This window comes from Pseudophryne corroboree, chromosome 8 (genome assembly GCF_028390025.1).
Source record: "Pseudophryne corroboree isolate aPseCor3 chromosome 8, aPseCor3.hap2, whole genome shotgun sequence".
In the NCBI taxonomy this organism is placed as follows: domain Eukaryota; kingdom Metazoa; phylum Chordata; class Amphibia; order Anura; family Myobatrachidae; genus Pseudophryne; species Pseudophryne corroboree.
In genome coordinates, this window is record NC_086451.1 from 52,424,829 (window position 1) to 52,443,069 (window position 18,241).

Here is an 18,241-nt window from a genome sequence, read left to right on the forward strand (position 1 = left end):
GAATTCTCTCATTCGGTGCTGCAGAGTCATCCGCACTCTCCCGCCCGTTTGGGAGCTTTGGTATAATCCCCATGGTCCTTTCAGGAACCCCAGCATCCACTTAGGACGATAGAGAAAATAAGAATTTACTTACCGATAATTCTATTTCTCGGAGTCCGTAGTGGATGCTGGGCGCCCATCCCAAGTGCGGATTATCTGCAATACTGTACATAGTTATTGTTAACAAATTCGGGTTATATTGTTAAGGAGCCATCTTTAAGAGGCTCTTTCTGTTATCATACTGTTAACTGGGTTTAGATCACAAGTTGTACGGTGTGATTGGTGTGGCTGGTATGAGTCTTACCCGGGATTCAAATTGCCTCCCTTATTGTGTACGCTCGTCCGGGCACGGTACCTAACTGGAGTCTGGAGGAGGGTCATAGGGGGAGGAGCCAGTGCACACCACCTGATCTGGTAAAAGCTTTACTTTTTTGTGCCCTGTCTCCTGCGGAGCCGCTATTCCCCATGGTCCTTTCAGGAACCCCAGCATCCACTACGGACTCCGAGAAATAGAATTATCGGTAAGTAAATTCTTATTTTTTATTTTACAGTGAGTCCTGCTGGCAACAGGATCACTGCAACGAGGGACTGAGGGGAGAAGAAGTGAACTCACCTGCGTGCAGGATGGATTGGCTTCTTGGCTACTGGACATCAGCTCCAGAGGGACGATCACAGGTACAGCCTGGATGGTCACCGGAGCCGCGCCGCCGGCCCCCTTGCAGATGCTGAAGTCAGAAGAGGTCCAGAATCGGCGGCTGAAGACTCCTGCAGTCTTCTAAAGGTAGCGCACAGCACTGCAGCTGTGCGCCATTTTCCTCTCAGCACACTTCACACGCAGTCACTGAGGGTGCAGGGCGCTGGGGGGGGGCGCCCTGGGAGGCAAATGTAACCTATATAAAGGCTAAAAATACCTCACATATAGCCCCCAGAGGCTATATGGAGATATTTAACCCCTGCCTGGATTCACTAAATAGCGGGAGACGAGCCCGCCGGAAAAGGGGCGGGGCCTATCTCCTCAGCACACGGCGCCATTTCCTCTCACAGCTCCGCTGGTCAGGACGGCTCCCAGGTCTCTCCCCTGCACTGCACTACAGAAACAGGGTAAAACAGAGAGGGGGGGCAAATTTATGGCGATATTTTGATATATATAAAGCAGCTATAAGGGAGCACTTATTATAAGGCTATCCCTGTTATATATAGCGCTTTTGGTGTGTGCTGGCAAACTCTCCCTCTGTCTCCCCAAAGGGCTAGTGGGTCCTGTCTTCGTTAGGAGCATTCCCTGTGTGTCTGCTGTGTGTCGGTACGTGTGTGTCGACATGTATGAGGACGATATTGGTGTGGAGGCGGAGCAATTGCCAAATATGAGGATGTCACCCCCTAGGGAGTCGACACCAGAATGGATGCCTTTATTTATGGAACTACGGGATAGTGTCAACACGCTAAAGCAGTCGTTTGACGACATGAGACGGCCGGACAATCAATTAGTGCCTGTCCAGGCGACTCAAACACCGTCAGGGGCTGTGAAACGCCCTTTGCCTCAGTCGGTCGACACAGACCCAGACACAGGCACTGACTCCAGTGGTGACGGTGACGAATCAACCGTATTTTCCAGTAGGGCCACACGTTATATGATTTTGGCAATGAAGGAGGCGTTACATTTAGCTGATACTACAGGTACCACTAAACAGGGTATTATGTGGGGTGTGAAAAAACTACCTATAGTTTTTCCTGAATCAGAAGAATTAAATGACGTGTGTAATGAAGCGTGGGTTGCCCCTGATAAAAAGCTGATAATTTCAAAGAAATTATTGGCATTATACCCTTTCCCGCCAGAGGTTAGGGAGCGCTGGGAAACACCTCCTAGGGTGGACAAGGCGCTAACACGCTTATCTAAACAAGTGGCGTTACCCTCTCCTGAGACGGCCGCACTTAAAGATCCATCAGATAGGAGGATGGAAAATATCCAAAAAAGTATATACACACATGCAGGTGTTATACTACGACCAGCTATAGCGACTGCCTGGATGTGCAGTGCTGGGGTAGTTTGGTCAGAGTCCCTAATTGAAAATATTGATACCCTGGACAGGGACAATATTTTACTGTCGTTAGAACAAATAAAGGATGCATTTCTTTATATGCGTGATGCACAGAGGGATATCTGCACACTGGCATCACGGGTAAGTGCTATGTCCATTTCGGCCAGAAGAGCTTTATGGACGCGACAGTGGACAGGCGATGCGGATTCAAAACGACATATGGAAGTTTTGCCGTATAAAGGGGAGGAGTTATTTGGAGTCGGTCTATCAGATTTGGTGGCCACGGCTACAGCCGGGAAATCCACCTTTCTACCTCAAGTCACTCCCCAACAGAAAAAGGCACCGACTTTTCAACCGCAGCCCTTTCGTTCCTTTAAAAATAAGAGAGCAAAGGGCTATTCATATCTGCCACGAGGCAGAGGTCGAGGGAAGAGACAGCAACAGGCAGCTCCTTCCCAGGAACAGAAGCCCTCCCCGGCTTCTACAAAAGCCTCAGCATGACGCTGGGGCTTCTCAAGCGGACTCGGGGACGGTGGGTGGTCGTCTCAAAAATTACAGCGCGCAGTGGGCTCACTCGCAGGTAGATCCCTGGATCCTGCAGATAATATCTCAGGGGTACAGGTTGGAATTAGAGACAGATCCACCTCGCCGTTTCCTGAAGTCTGCTTTACCAACGTCCCCCTCCGAAAGGGAGACGGTTTTGGAAGCCATTCACAAGCTGTACTCTCAGCAGGTGATAGTCAAGGTACCTCTTCTACAACAAGGGAAGGGGTATTATTCCACTCTTTTTGTGGTACCGAAGCCGGATGGCTCGGTAAGGCCTATTCTAAATCTGAAGTCCTTGAACCTGTACATAAAGAAGTTCAAGTTCAAGATGGAGTCACTCAGAGCAGTGATAGCGAACCTGGAAGAGGGGGACTTTATGGTATCCTTGGACATCAAGGATGCGTATCTCCACGTTCCAATTTACCCCTCACACCAGGGGTACCTCAGGTTCGTTGTACAAAACTGTCACTATCAGTTTCAGACGCTGCCGTTCGGATTGTCCACGGCACCTCGGGTCTTTACAAAGGTAATGGCCGAGATGATGATTCTTCTTCGAAGAAAAGGCATATTAATTATCCCATACTTGGACGATCTCCTAATAAGGGCAAGGTCCAGAGAACAGCTAGAGATGGGATTAGCACTGTCGCAAGAAGTGCTAAAACAGCACGGGTGGATTCTGAATATTCCAAAATCCCAGTTAATGCCGACAACTCGTCTGCTGTTCCTAGGGATGATTCTGGACACGGTTCAGAAAAAGGTTTTTCTCCCGGAGGAAAAAGCCAAGGAGTTATCCGAGCTTGTCAGGAACCTCCTAAAACCAGGAAAGGTGTCTGTACATCAATGCACAAGAGTCCTGGGAAAAATGGTGGCTTCTTACGAAGCAATTCCATTCGGAAGATTCCACGCAAGAATTTTCCAAAGGGATCTGTTGGACAAATGGTCAGGGTCGCATCTTCAGATGCACCTGCGGATAACCCTGTCTCCAAGGACAAGGGTGTCTCTTCTGTGGTGGTTGCAGAGTGCTCATCTATTGGAGGGCCGCAGATTCGGCATACAGGATTGGATCCTGGTGACCACGGACGCCAGCCTGAGAGGCTGGGGAGCAGTCACACAAAGAAGAAACTTCCAGGGAGTATGGACGAGCCTGGAAACGTCTCTTCACATAAACATTCTGGAACTAAGAGCAATATACAATGCTCTAAGCCAGGCAGAACCTCTGCTTCAGGGAAAACCGGTGTTGATCCAGTCGGACAACATCACGGCAGTCGCCCATGTGAACAGACAGGGCGGCACAAGAAGCAGGAGTGCAATGGCAGAAGCTGCAAGGATTCTTCGCTGGGCAGAGAATCATGTGATAGCACTGTCAGCAGTGTTCATCCCGGGAGTGGACAACTGGGAAGCAGACTTCCTCAGCAGACACGATCTTCACCCGGGAGAGTGGGGACTTCATCCAGAAGTCTTCCACTTGCTGGTAACCCGTTGGGAAAGACCAATGGTGGACATGATGGCGTCTCGCCTCAACAAAAAACTGAACAGGTATTGCGCCAGGTCAAGAGATCCGCAGGCAATAGCTGTGGACGCGCTGGTAACGCCTTGGGTGTACCAGTCGGTGTATGTGTTTCCTCCTCTGCCTCTCATACCAAAAGTATTGAGAATTATACGGCAAAGAGGCGTAAGGACGATACTAGTGGTTCCGGATTGGCCAAGAAGGACTTGGTACCCGGAACTTCAAGAGATGATCACGGAAGATCCGTGGCCTCTACCTCTAAGGAGGGACTTGCTTCAGCAGGGTCCCTGTCTGTTTCAAGACTTACCGCGGCTGCGTTTGACGGCATGGCGGTTGAACGCCGGATCCTAAAGGAAAAAGGCATGCCGGAAGAAGTCATTCCTACTTTGATTAAAGCAAGGAAGGAAGTAACCGTGCAACATTATCACCGAATTTGGCGAAAATATGTTGCGTGGTGCGAAGATCGGAGTGCTCCGACGGAGGAATTTCAACTGGGTCGATTCCTACATTTCCTGCAATCAGGATTGTCTATGGGTCTCAAATTGGGATCTATTAAGGTTCAAATTTCGGCCCTGTCGATTTTCTTTCAAAAAGAATTGGCTTCAGTCCCTGAAGTCCAGACCTTTGTTAAGGGAGTGCTACATATACAGCCTCCTGTGGTGCCTCCAGTGGCACCGTGGGATCTCAATGTGGTTTTGGACTTTCTAAAATCTCATTGGTTTGAACCACTAAAGAAGGTGGATTTGAAATATCTCACATGGAAAGTGACCATGCTTCTAGCCCTGGCTTCGGCCAGGAGAGTGTCAGAACTGGCAGCTTTATCTTACAAAAGCCCATATCTGATTTTCCATTCGGACAGGGCAGAACTGCGGACTCGTCCGCATTTTCTCCCTAAGGTGGTGTCAGCATTTCATCTGAACCAGCCTATTGTAGTGCCTGCGGCTACAAGTGACTTGGAGGACTCCAAGTTACTGGACGTTGTCAGAGCATTAAAAATATATATTGCAAGGACAGCTGGAGTCAGAAAATCTGACTCGTTGTTTATATTGTATGCACCCAACAAGATGGGTGCTCCTGCGTCTAAGCAGACGATTGCTCGTTGGATCTGTAGCACAATCCAACTTGCACATTCTGTGGCAGGCCTGCCACAGCCTAAATCTGTAAAGGCCCACTCCACAAGGAAGGTGGGCTCATCTTGGGCGGCTGCCCGAGGGGTCTCGGCATTACAACTTTGCCGAGCAGCTACGTGGTCAGGGGAGAACACGTTTGTAAAATTTTACAAATTTGATACTCTGGCTAAGGAGGACCTGGAGTTCTCTCATTCGGTGCTGCAGAGTCATCCGCACTCTCCCGCCCGTTTGGGAGCTTTGGTATAATCCCCATGGTCCTTTCAGGAACCCCAGCATCCACTAGGACGATAGAGAAAATAAGATTTTACTTACCGATAAATCTATTTCTCGGAGTCCGTAGTGGATGCTGGGCGCCCATCCCAAGTGCGGATTATCTGCAATAATTGTACATAGTTATTGTTAACTAATTCGGGTTATTGTTGAAGGAAGCCATCTTTCAGAGGCTCCGCTGTTATCATACTGTTAACTGGGTTTAGATCACAAGTTGTACGGTGTGATTGGTGTGGCTGGTATGAGTCTTACCCGGGATTCAAAATCCTCCCTTATTGTGTACGCTCGTCCGGGCACAGTACCTAACTGGAGTCTGGAGGAGGGTCATAGGGGGAGGAGCCAGTGCACACCACCTGATCTGGAAAAGCTTTACTTTTTGTGCCCTGTCTCCTGCGGAGCCGCTATTCCCCATGGTCCTTTCAGGAACCCCAGCATCCACTACGGACTCCGAGAAATAGATTTATCGGTAAGTAAAATCTTATTTTAAATGCATTTACAGAGTCCGCCATTACCACCTTCCCTGGCAAGGAATTCCAATTCCTTATTGCCCTAAAAGTGAAGAACCCTTTCCTCCAGCTTCAGCGAGTGCCCACGTGTCCTAAACCGAGTTCTTTTAATAAATGATTCCTCTGATAACTCTTTGTAATGCCCCTTAACATATCTAAAGATATATATAATGTCTCCTCTTTTCCAGTGTATACATATTCAACCTAGTGAGCCTTTCCTCGTAATCCAGTCCCTCTAGCCCTTTAATCAATTTAGCAGCTCGCCTTTGAACCCTTTCGAGTTCACCGATATCTTTTTTTTTATACAGTGGTGCCCAAAACTGAACACAATATTCCAGGTGCGGACGCACCAGTGATTTGTACAACGGCAGGATTACATCCTCGTCCCTTGTCTCAATTCCCCGTTTTATGCACGCTAGCATCTTACTTGCCTTTTTTTTCTTTCTGCGCTTTGACATTGTGTACGGTTATTAAGCCTATTATCAATGAGTACTCCCAAATCTTTTTCCAATACTGTTACCCCTAGGTTTTCCCCATTTAATATGTAGGATGCAAGTTTGAGCCATGTGATTATTATTATTATTATTATTATTATTATTATTACAGGGAGAACAGGCAGCCAAAGTGGAGAAGATGAGACAGAGCATCTTGGAGGGGATTAATCTAAATCGCCAACCTCCTCCGCCACTTTTGCCTCCGCCTCCTTTCATGCCTCCTATGATGCCACCATTTTACCCTGTTCCACTCTATCCCAGGGCCATGGGTTCTATGCCCCCTCCTCCTGGAAGAAACCGAGGTTTTTCAGGTGTGTGTGTTGTCTGTTACTAGAGCAAGGTGGTCTGTTCTAGCTTGCGCTCACTGTTTTCTTTCCTCTGATACAGGTGTTCATCCCATACCTCCACAAGGGGGCAAGCTGGAAATTGCGGGTATGGTTGTAGGTCAATGGGCAGGCAGCAAACCTTCTCGCGGCCGGGGAGCTTTTGGCATGCAGGTGGTCTCGGTTGGGGGTCCAGGAAAGGGGTAAGCATTCAGGCATATCATTAAAAGCTTGCATATAGATAATGTAGTATTGCATATAGATAATGTAGTATTAACGGTTTTTGGGAACTCCATTTGTGGGGCCTCATTCTGCTTTGATGTGTTCATTTGTAGTCGACATAAACACTAATGGATTATATTGCATTGTTTTGTGGCTAGTTGACAATTGTGGTTTGCAGTTAACATGTGGGATGAAGAAAACTGAATTAATAATTCTAACTACATTATTTTCACAAGTTTCTCTAGCAGAAGTGAATTTCTTTTTTTGTTTTCTTTTTCTTCTCAGACGTGGTAGAGATCCTGCTGTTAATAATAAAGTGACAAAAAATAACAAAAAAGTGAACAAACAGGTAATCGTTCAAAACTTTGCAATTATGGATCATTTTGAATGTTTTTTTTTTCTGCACCTGTAGGATCTCCAAGTTTTATGTGTGTGTACCCATCAGCCATTAAAACCATCTGTCTACTATTGTGTAGGATCCACTTGTGCCACCAAAACAGCTCTGACTCTTTGAGGTAGGGACTCACACAAGGTGTCCTGTGGTTACTGGCACTAAGACATTAGCAGAAGACCCTTTAAGTCCTGTAAGTTACGAGGTAGAGCCTTCATAGCTTGGACATCTTTGTCCAGCACATCCTACAGATGCTCGATTGGATTGAGATCTGGGAAATTTGAAGGCCAACTCAAACCATCCCTGAACAGTTTTTGCAGTGTGGCTAGGGGCATTATTCTGTGGAAAGAGGCCACTGCCACAAGGAATGCCGTTGCCATGAATGGGTGTACTTTGTTTAACCGCCACATGAATGCAAGGTCCCAAGGTTTCCCTGTAGAACATTGCCCAGAGCTTCACACTGGTTCCACTCCCTTGCCTTTTTCACCATAGTGCATCCTGGTGCCATTTCTTCTCTAGTTAAATGACACACCTGGCTGTCCACATGATGTAAAAGAAAGCATGATTCACCGGAGCAGGCCACCACATTCCGTTGCTCCATGGTCCAGTTTTGACGCTCACGTACCCATTGTAGGCACTTAAGCCGGTGAACAGGGGTCAGCATTGGCACTCTGACTGGTCTACGGCTACACAGCTACCTAAGCAGCAAGCTGTGATGCACTCTGTGTTCTGACACCTTTCTACAATAGCTAGCATTCACTTTTTAGCAGTTTGGGCTACATTAGCTCTTCTGTGGAAACGGACCAGACGGGTTGATCCATGGTCGGCCATGACACTGTCGCTGGTTCACCGGTTGTCCTACCTTGGACTACTTTTGGTTAGTATGAACCACTGCATACCAGAAACACCCCACAAGACCTGCCAGTTTGGAGATATTCATATATCTCTTCTTACCTCTTAATTGATTACGGTCTCCCTAATACTCAGAGAGTACATATGAAATTTAAGCACAATAGCCCTATAGTGTAATGCTTTTCAAACAAATTTCCCAGTATAAAAACAATTAGTAATTTGCATACAAATATGTTTTAAAAACTATTTATCTTACTCAGTCCAACATATAGACTATTCTGGAGCTCTCAAAATGCTGGATATTGTCTTAACACAATGTTTGTGTGAATTGATTCTCTGATAACAAAATTGTTGTTTGAATTTGATACCCGAGATGTCTGTACACAGCAGAAAGAAAGAAAAAAGAGTAATATATACAGCTGTGCACCTTAACGGTAATATTGTCTTCATAGACAGTAATTTGCCGATTAGGGGGGCCGATTCAATTATGCTAGTTTCAGATCGCAAATGCCGGATCCCACCCGGTAAGAGAAACGTGTCCTTACCGGGTGAGATCCGGCATTTGCGCTCCTTTGCTGGCTTTCCGACCCGGCAATATACCGGGTCGGTTGCCATAGCAGCGAGGGGCGCAGCAGCAGCGGGGGTGGAGGCGGCGCCGGGAGATGAGCTCATCTCCTGCGCCGCCTCTCCCTATGCTGTGAATGGGAGCCGTGTCGCATCGGAACGGCTCCCATTCACACTGCACCTGACCCGGTATTCAACCTTTCTTTTTTACCGGGTTGAATTACCGGGTCAGGTGACCCGCTAATTCAGCAAAGGACCTTTCACATCGCACACTGACCCGTTACGACACGGCAATATGCCGTGTCGATACCGGGTTATTTGTGCGATGTGAAAGCGGCATTAGCTGCAATAGTTACTGCATGGCAGCAGCTCAGTGTTTAACACCTGAAGCTGTTCAGTTACTTGCCAGTTTCCACGCGTGGTATGCCCATGTCTAACGGGAGCTGACCCATAGCTCCCGGGTTAAGTGCCCGGCGTTATGGAATTACCTGGCCCAGAGGGTGCACTTAATGCAAATTCTTCTTTACAGCCCCACGTTAAGCTCACCCTCTGGGGCTTGCCAGGCGGGTTGGCTGCAGTAATGTAATAGCTATGGGCAATTAGCTGCAGTGAGCCCTGTGGCTAGTTGATTATGCCCCTAGATATTTTTATCCTACAGATCAACGATACTTATTTTTATAGGTTCCATAGGCTAATTCATGCTACAGTCTCCAATTTGCATTTATCTCCTTATTGTTCTAGAATGTTTAAGTTGACACACGTGTAAAATATTGCTCATTTCTACGCAGTAACTGATTTTGTGTTTAACTGTGATAAAAGCGTCTGACTTAACAGAATAGGAAGTACTTAGATTAATCAGTAGATAGCAGAAGACCATCTTAGGGGTAGGTTCTATTAGGGATGATGTACTGCTGTACCCTACCACAATCTACACCATTTCCATTATGCTTTATATTGCCAATTTGACTGGGTATCTCTTTAGGGTGCTAGGAAAAAAACAGGCGTGTAGAGGGGCGGGTTGGGCCATTCCGCAGCGGTACAGCGCCCCTAACTTCAATGTTTTGCCAAATAAAGAAAACAAAAGGCCAAGTTTGCACAGCTCTAAGTTTGTGATGTTGTTGTTTGCTCTAGGGTTCCACAGACAGCCGCAGCCCATCCCATGTGAATGGGACCAGTGGAAGTGCAGCTCCAGAGGAAGAATCCAGCCCTCAAAGTGTACCATGTGCCGTATCCCGAGAGTGCACCGACCCTTGCAGCAACGGCAACACCTCTCACTTAACAGGAATGAGCAGTGAAGAAGTGGACAATTGCCATGATGACAAGCTGGGTCCAACAGCACTACAAAAGGAGGAGTGAGCAGAGCAGGGACATGTAGGGCAAGCATTGGAGGAGGAGAGTGTCGGAGGGAGGAACAGGGCCCAAATATGTATCCCTCCACACCTATATTTACCTAAAATCTTTATGGTGCTGTGGTTGTTGAGTGATTTCTATGTCACCCCGGTCTAATGTGTTTTTTTATCCCCCCACACAACAAAAGGACCTTCTGTTCCTACCTAAAATGTTAATTTAGTGCGATCTAAAATTTGACACAAGCTGTCTTCTGTCTCCTTTAAAAATTGCACAGTATGGAGACAGTGGTTGCCTTATGGTTTTATATACGTTTCAAGGCTGCTAACTGTCTCTGGTGATCTACAGACTTACCTGGAGACCACGAAGGGGGGCAGAATGGCCAAGGATAGATAATGCCTCACCTTCGCCCCGTTATGATTGACATGTAGGGCTGTGCTCTGCTCCCTAATGAGGTCTAGCCAGTATTAGGCAATACCACTGGGATACTGAAGGTGCCATGCCACGCGCTCACATTTCTCTGTGCCTCCCAACTCTCTCCTCCTCCGACCCTCCCAATGTGGAGTCCTGCCAGACTACCACAACCTGTAGATAATGTGGGACTTTTTGTCAAAATTTTATTAATATTATTTTTTATATGTACATATATCTATATATATATATAAATATATATAAATATATATAAATATGGCCTTTGTACAAAGAGGAATTTCAGGAAAGAGACTGTCATGGGCAGATTTTTCCTGCCTTCGGATAAGGTCAAGCCTGCGTTGTGCTGGGTCATTTCATTCGGTCCAGTTAGGAAGCTGAGGAACCTGCCTCCATCTCCTTCGTAAAATCCTGGCAACTCTGACCATGTAATGCCGCTGACACTGTGCCGCCTTCGACGGCTCCTCCCGCAGAAGGCCCGCGCAGTCCCAATCTGCGGCATTGCAGTACATGGCTACATATGCCTTTGTTCTAGTAAGCCCCTGTAAAATAGCAACAGGGCAGCCTCTCTTCTCAATCTGACTGATGGCCACTAACGTGACGTATGAAGGACATGTTACCCATTTGTATTGTGTGCTTCTACTCAAAGGCATTTTGTGTTTTAATGATGATAGGAGCTGGGGAGGAAAAAAGGCCTAGTTATCTAGAACTTGGTGTTTCCAGGACGATCAATTGAGAAATGCTCTGTTGTGCCCCCTACTGGTAACAAATGGATTACCCATTGCTGAAGAGGAGCTCACCACACACTGCTTGACGCCATGGAGGTCAAACCTCAGTTTTGATGAAGGTGTAATGTGAAAGATTGTATGTGCATAATATGTTATCCCGTGGTACAAGCCACGGATACATGCTGAGAACGGATCTAGAACTTGTCTAACAAGGCTCACTGTGTATATTGTGAATATGCATACGTTTGTGCACAGACTTTATGTACAGAGAGAGGCAGAGAGAGATCTATTTATGTAACCTAGAAATCTATATTTAGGTAAAAGCCACATTTGCATCCTGAGCAGAACCAGTATTCCTCGAGAACGCTGCCGCTGCTGGGGGGAGGTTTGTGGTGATTCTGAACTGTACTCCGGACGTGTAACTCGCTACAACAGGAGAGGGCAGATTTAGCTCTCATGTCCAGCGCTCCATTTGGAAACCTCGCTTGACGCCCACCTCTCCGAAACTTAACGATAATGAGAAAACTTATTTGTGATCTGTTTTTTTTTTTTTTTGCCGAACAAATACCCAAACACCCATCGGCCTTTTCTTTGTTTGAGGGGCTTGCAGTGTGTCACAATGCACCTGTCTCTACAGCTGTAGGGAAATAACCCATTTTTATTTTAAGTTCTACCCACCCTAGTAACCTTAGAAAATAAACCTAGTTACTAAGTAGAATGCAAATGCAAAACGATATATATATGTTTGGGCCTTTGATTCTATTTCCTGTTAGTAGACACTGATTGACTACATGTGCAAAGTCTACTTTTGTTTTTTCATTTTGGATCAATTTGGAATCTGTATAAAAGACCCAAGAGTGTACAATGTATTTTACATTTATCACAGTTTAATATGCTATAACTAAATATTCCCGCTGTGGCTCTCACAAACATTAATGGTTTTTAGGTATCTATACATTTCTTACACCAGTGGTTCCCAAACTTTCTTGAATCACGGCGCCCTAGAGTATCATCATTATTTTCATGGCACCCCTTGGATACGTTTTTTTATTGATACATTTGGATTTTTTTTTTTTCTTAAATTAAGTAAATTGTACCTTCCTATCATCTTTATGGTCCGTTATGTGGTGGTGTACAGTTGTGCTTCTGTTTGTCCACATATTTTATGATTGACATTCTTCAACACTGGTTTAGCTATGACTTTTACCATCAATAATTTGATTTGGTCCTAGAACACCAAACCCAAGGCACCCCTGCAAGAACCTTGCGGCACCCACACAGTTTGGGAACCACTGTCTTAAACCATAAGACTCTTTGCATACCCTGTGTAGCTGCAATCTGAAGGATTAGTGTTGCAGTTGACCAAAGGGTAGGCAGCCTGCGTTCCTGAATCTATAGGTGAATATTGGCGGGCATCCTGCTTTTACATTTAAGCAATCTCTTTAAAGCGGGTACATCGCAGATAATGCCAGCTTGTGCATCCTAGTCGGTGATGGCACCAGTCCCTGATGAAATTGTAGGCTCTGTTTTCAAGAACACTGGTTTAAGATTACAAAATGGGAAACGGGTAGCATCCATTCTACATAGGTGACGGGTGCACTTTAATGAAAGGGATTGCCTGTTCTGATATTTAAAGGAGAAAAACAACTGCCTTCACCGAGTTCTTTAACTTAAAGGATACATGGACTCAGCCTACTTTGCCCCTCTGTCTCGGCAGCTTGGACAGATGAAACCTGCAGTAAGTTTTTGTTTCCCTCCATATTCATCCTGCAATTCCCTGCATAGCCCATTACCACAAGCATATATATATCATATGGTCCCTTTTGAAAACATTATCCTCCAAGCAGCACAGTTGAAGCAGTGGGGCAACGCTGGCGGAAAGTCCCAAGTTCTTTAATCTGTTTCCGGCTCATGTTTTGTGTCCGACAGGTTGCTTACCATTTTATAGTCTTGGAGATGATATTCATTGCAGTACCTATAAATCTTTGAACAGTCTGGTTTAGATCTCCATACTCTGGTCATTGCAACATCTTTTCCCTCTTATGAGTTTAGAAGTTCTCTGTTCACTCTTGAACGTTTTCTGACTATGTAGCTGCTCATTGAACAACCCTTTTATGGAATGAATGATTTCTGTGTAAATACACAGAGAGAGGTCATGTAGACAAGCACCATTGAGGCAAGAGTTCCTTTGGTAGTCCACTCACTTAAGTGCGGTTGCCCTCACTCGTGGGTAGTGGCTTGGAAAGAAATTGTGTATCCGCAACAGTGGGGTATACTGCAATGTGTCACTCTTTCATTATTTTGTAGTAGTGTTAAGAGTTCTCCATTCCATTTGTTGCTAAGCGATAACATTTCAGAGGGAACTGATAAAAATCCGGTTGTGTCCGTTTAATATGTGAACTCTGCTTTCGGGTAGCTGAATGTTTTACAGTGCTTCTGTAGAGGTAAATTATTCTATGAGCAGCTAGATATAAATCTTATTATCTAGTAGACTCCATGGGAGGAATTCAGTTGTTTGAAAAATCGGTTGGGTGTCTGTTTTTTCCTGTCTAATAGACAGGAAAAAAAGTCAGACACCCAACTGACTTTTCAAACAATTGAGTACCCCCCTATAAGCATTTTCAGTAACGCTCACAGGATTTGGCAACAGTTTTGCAAGGATTTTTCTCTATAAACCCCATTTGGGAGCCAGCCACATCACCAAAAACATATGGTTTGTCTTTGAAACAAATGACATATTTTGCTACAGATTATCGCTTGTAGCAATAAAGACTAATAAAAAAAAATTAGATAGTGATTTGTTCCCTCCTTCCTGTATTGACTAGCAGTAATCTCATGGTGAGTATTTCCAGCGCAGAGCTGGTTTAATGTTATTGCAATGTTGTGGCTCAAACATCGGCCATTTTATAATTGCATTTAGTGTTTTTTTTTTGTCTTAATCCAAACTTTCTACAAAAGAAGCGAGGTAATGTTACAACAGTTTCGCTAACCTCCAATATAATCGCAGCTGAACAGGTTTGGCAATCCCGGTTCCCGCTTGGTACCGGATAGGTAATGGTGGGAGCCAGACCAGCCTTTTCTCTTCTGATGATGGCATCAATTGATGCCCCGCTGCTTGGAACTTTTCTTTGATAATCTTTATCAAACATGTCCTGGGAACGTTTAATCCAGGAATGGAGACATAAATCCCCCTCTGTTTACGCTTAGGCCACCAGATGGACTTGAGTTCTTCCTCTTGAAGAATTCCTTTTTAAAGCGCCCTGTAATTGGGCCCATTTTCATACCACAGTCATCCTGGCTAACAGAGGGCAAATATTCTTGTTCATAAGGGGGGAACCTGTCCTGATATTTGGCAGGGGGAAAACAGTCAGTTCCCACCCAAGGTATCAACTTGTGATATTTTTAATATATTTTTATTTTGTAAGCAGTTGCAAATGAATACCTTTCTGTGGGTTTTATCATTTTCTATCTCTTACTGCATTTCACAACTGAAACTAATTTTAATCACACCTGAGCATCCACTTAATTATCCACTATTAATTGCAGTATTGATTTAATCTCTTTTTGGGTTGTATTACAGCATACACCTTTTTATGCATATTTTTTTTTTTTGGTTGGGGGGGGAGGGGTGTTCAATACACTATTTAGCTGGTGAGAAGTGATTAAAAAGAACCTCTCTTACCAAGGCATGTTTAAATATTTTCACTAACCATAATCTATGATGTTGATTTAAAGTAATTGCTAATCTCATTTATTCCACGTAATTGTTTAAAGCACATTTTCCTGCTACCTTTCTGACGTGAAATATGTGGTCTTTCGGTTTTATTTTATAATATGTTTTGTGTTTTGTTTGCGATCAAGGAATGCAGATCAGGGTGGCACATGTCTAAAAAGGAATCAAACGTTTCTTTTTATTTCTTTTTTTGGAGTTTTTCTTCACAAAAATCCTTGTTTGATTTCAGAAAGACACTTCTAGCAGGAAATGCTGGTTTAAACCAATTAAGAACACGTACAGTAGCATAGAATGGGTTATTCGTAACCATTTCCGTCTCTGTTTGCAATGTTAAACTACCCAGCTAGGTTTTACTTTGGTGTTAATGGGTACGGTAGGTGGGTGGGCGGGCAGTTATTCTTAATGTAGCACTGTTCTTTATTATACATCTATAGCTTAAATTGACTATGGTAGGTTCCCAAGAACTACTGTGATCTATATGACGCCAGACTGGTATGGCTCAAGACCTGAGCCTGTTGGGGACGGTAGGATGTCTTGTGAACAGTAGCTGTGTATATTGCCTTGTTCTTTGCATTGTGCACAGTTTCACATGGCATTACAAGGTACATCCGTGACACTGTTACCTGATGTTACACAGCAGTGCAGTACTTTGATTTACAGTACCAGAGACAAGTAACCAATCCCAGTATTCTGGGGCCATCCATACCTTCTATGACAACTCCGCTTAGATTCACAATTATGTTATGCATAGGCCTTTCCCCTTACTGCACTGTGAGTGACCAGTACACATTAAACTTTGATCTTCACAATAGTTTGTTTTAGAGCCGTTTGTCTCCTCATCCAAACACTTCTATTGTGTTGTGCGTGGGGACTTCTATTGTGTTGTGCTTGGGAAAGACTGTAGAGAGTAATGCTGCCCACTTCCGGTAATGTTTTTGCGATTTGACACCCAACTCCTGATCATTTCACTTTTATGACGTCTCGTGAAAGGGCAGCCGTTAATATCCATTATTCTACTCTTTTAACCTTTTGTCACATATATCTTTTTCTTTTTTTTTTTTAGTTGATGATTTGTTTAAGGATGGAACACATCCTTGGAGATAATTCTAACACAAACTGCTGAATCAGTGTGTCTTTTAAGATTATTTTTTTTGTGTCTTTTTAGATGTTCTAAAAATACATATAAACTAACAGAACATTTTCTTAAGATTTAAATGTAAGAAACGTCAATTTAAAAAAAAAACACAAAAAATGTAAAAAAAATTAAAAAAATTCCTTGCACCTGAGTCCTTTTGGGTGTAATCCTTACCCATTCTGTATCTGCTGCACATGTATTTGTGATGATATGCTTCTTTTATTCCTGGTTTAGTGGTAACTAATTGCTAATTACTTTTCAAGAAGAAACAAAACCTTTGAAAGGAAATCTTGCTTACTTTCAAAGTGTAAGTATATATTTTGTAAGCCCGCTCCCTGTTGAACCCAATTAATATAAACTTCTGCTTTCTATTTCAGGTTTCTTTATTTAAGTTTTTATTTTAGCTAGGTTAATCTTACATTGCGATGAATCTTTGTTAGTAATTCATGTTTAATGGATACTGTCTGTGTTAATTACAATGACAAAAAAAAAACATGGCTTCTGGATTATATTTTTTCCCCCTGTTAATAAATGCCCCTTATGCTAGTCACCTGTTTAGTGGATGGGTAATGTGTAACTATCTCCCACTTCCCAAAATCTTCCCGTTCCTGTAATTCCTACCCCCCAGCATCTCCATAGTTTTATCAATGTAAGTTAGAGCGGCTAATCTCTGGGAATGTCTGTCGTTGCTGAGAAGGTGAATTTATGATGCAGAATGTTTAGGAATGCTTCATGAAGGAGCTTGGTTTCCAGTTAGAAAGACTTACAATGCTTAATAAAGTCTATTCTTTTAGTAAAATACGTCTCTTGCTTTTCTGTCCCTTTGTTTTAGAGCAGTCTGTATTTTATTACAGGACAAAGTAATGTAACAAAATACAGCCTGCATGCCTTTTATGTGTATGGCCAATATACTCCACAAATATATAGAAATACTGTTTCAAATCGCTTAAGTTTTCAGTGTGACTTCTGTAGAAGTCAGATGTGTTAATAATAGTAGTGTAAAAAGGAAAGCTAAATCAAGTTCAACATGGCTTAATATACCCGCTCGCGACACATTATTATGTTCACCAGATAATAGCCAGAGTAACCGCCGTGTGTAGCACAGACAGCAGCTAGATGGGCTGAACTGTTTTAGACACACGCCTGGTAGCCACCAGCTGCGTTTTGACAGTGAGCTGTTCCACTGCAGTGCGTTGGTCGACCCTCACGCACCTTCGTAGCTGACGTTCAGCTCACATCGATGGCACGTGGTGCTCCACAGTCTACACGTCGGTTCGCAATGGGGCCATCAATGGTACAGTCACAGTACACCTTTACCGCAGCAGCATGTGAACAGTACACAAACGGGGCTGTTTCAGAAATACTGCCACCCTTGGCCCGAAAGCCGATAATCACCCTTTTCTCATATGTCCTAGAGGATGCTGGGGATGCTTCAAGAACCACGGGGTATAGACGGGATCCGCAGGAGACATGGGCACACTATAAGACTTTGAATGGGTGTGAACTGGCTCCTCCCTCTATGCCCCTCCTCCAGACTCCAGTTAGATTCTGTGCCCAGTGAGACTGGATGCACACTGAGGAGCTCTCCAGAGTTTCTCAGAAAAAAGACTTAGGTTTATTATTTTCAGGGAGACCTGCTGGCAACAGGCTCCCTGGGACTGAGGGGAGAGAAGCAGACCTACTTCTCTGAGTTCAAAGGCTCTGCTTTTTAGGCTACTGGACACCATTAGCTCCAGAGGGTTCGATCACTTGGTGCACCTAGCTGCTTGTTCCTGGAGCCGCGCCGTCACCCCCCTCACAGAGCCAGAAGACAGAAGCCGGGTGAGTAAAGGAAGATCAGAAGACTTCAGTGACGGCAGAAGACGGCTTTTAAAGTACCGAGCAGCGGCCGTGCTGCACGCCATGCTCCCACATGAGAACGGCACTGCAGGGGGAGGGGGGGGGGGCGCCCTGGGCAGCATAGGACCCTCAAATAGCACTGGCAGATGT

General features: G+C 44.6%; 1 protein-coding gene across 1 annotated transcript in view; it reads left to right on the plus strand.

Moving 5' to 3' along the window:
- The window catches only part of FAM120C (family with sequence similarity 120 member C), a 127,997-nt gene extending 110,946 nt beyond the window's left edge, over window positions 1-17,051 (plus strand). The window contains exons 13-16 of the mRNA XM_063936371.1: window positions 6,641-6,839; window positions 6,916-7,054; window positions 7,359-7,422; window positions 10,012-17,051. Coding sequence (XP_063792441.1) covers window positions 6,641-6,839; window positions 6,916-7,054; window positions 7,359-7,422; window positions 10,012-10,236 — 627 coding nt within the window. The 3' untranslated portion in view covers window positions 10,237-17,051. The remainder of the gene's footprint in view (window positions 1-6,640; window positions 6,840-6,915; window positions 7,055-7,358; window positions 7,423-10,011) is intronic.
- The last annotated feature ends 1,190 nt before the right edge of the window (window positions 17,052-18,241 follow it).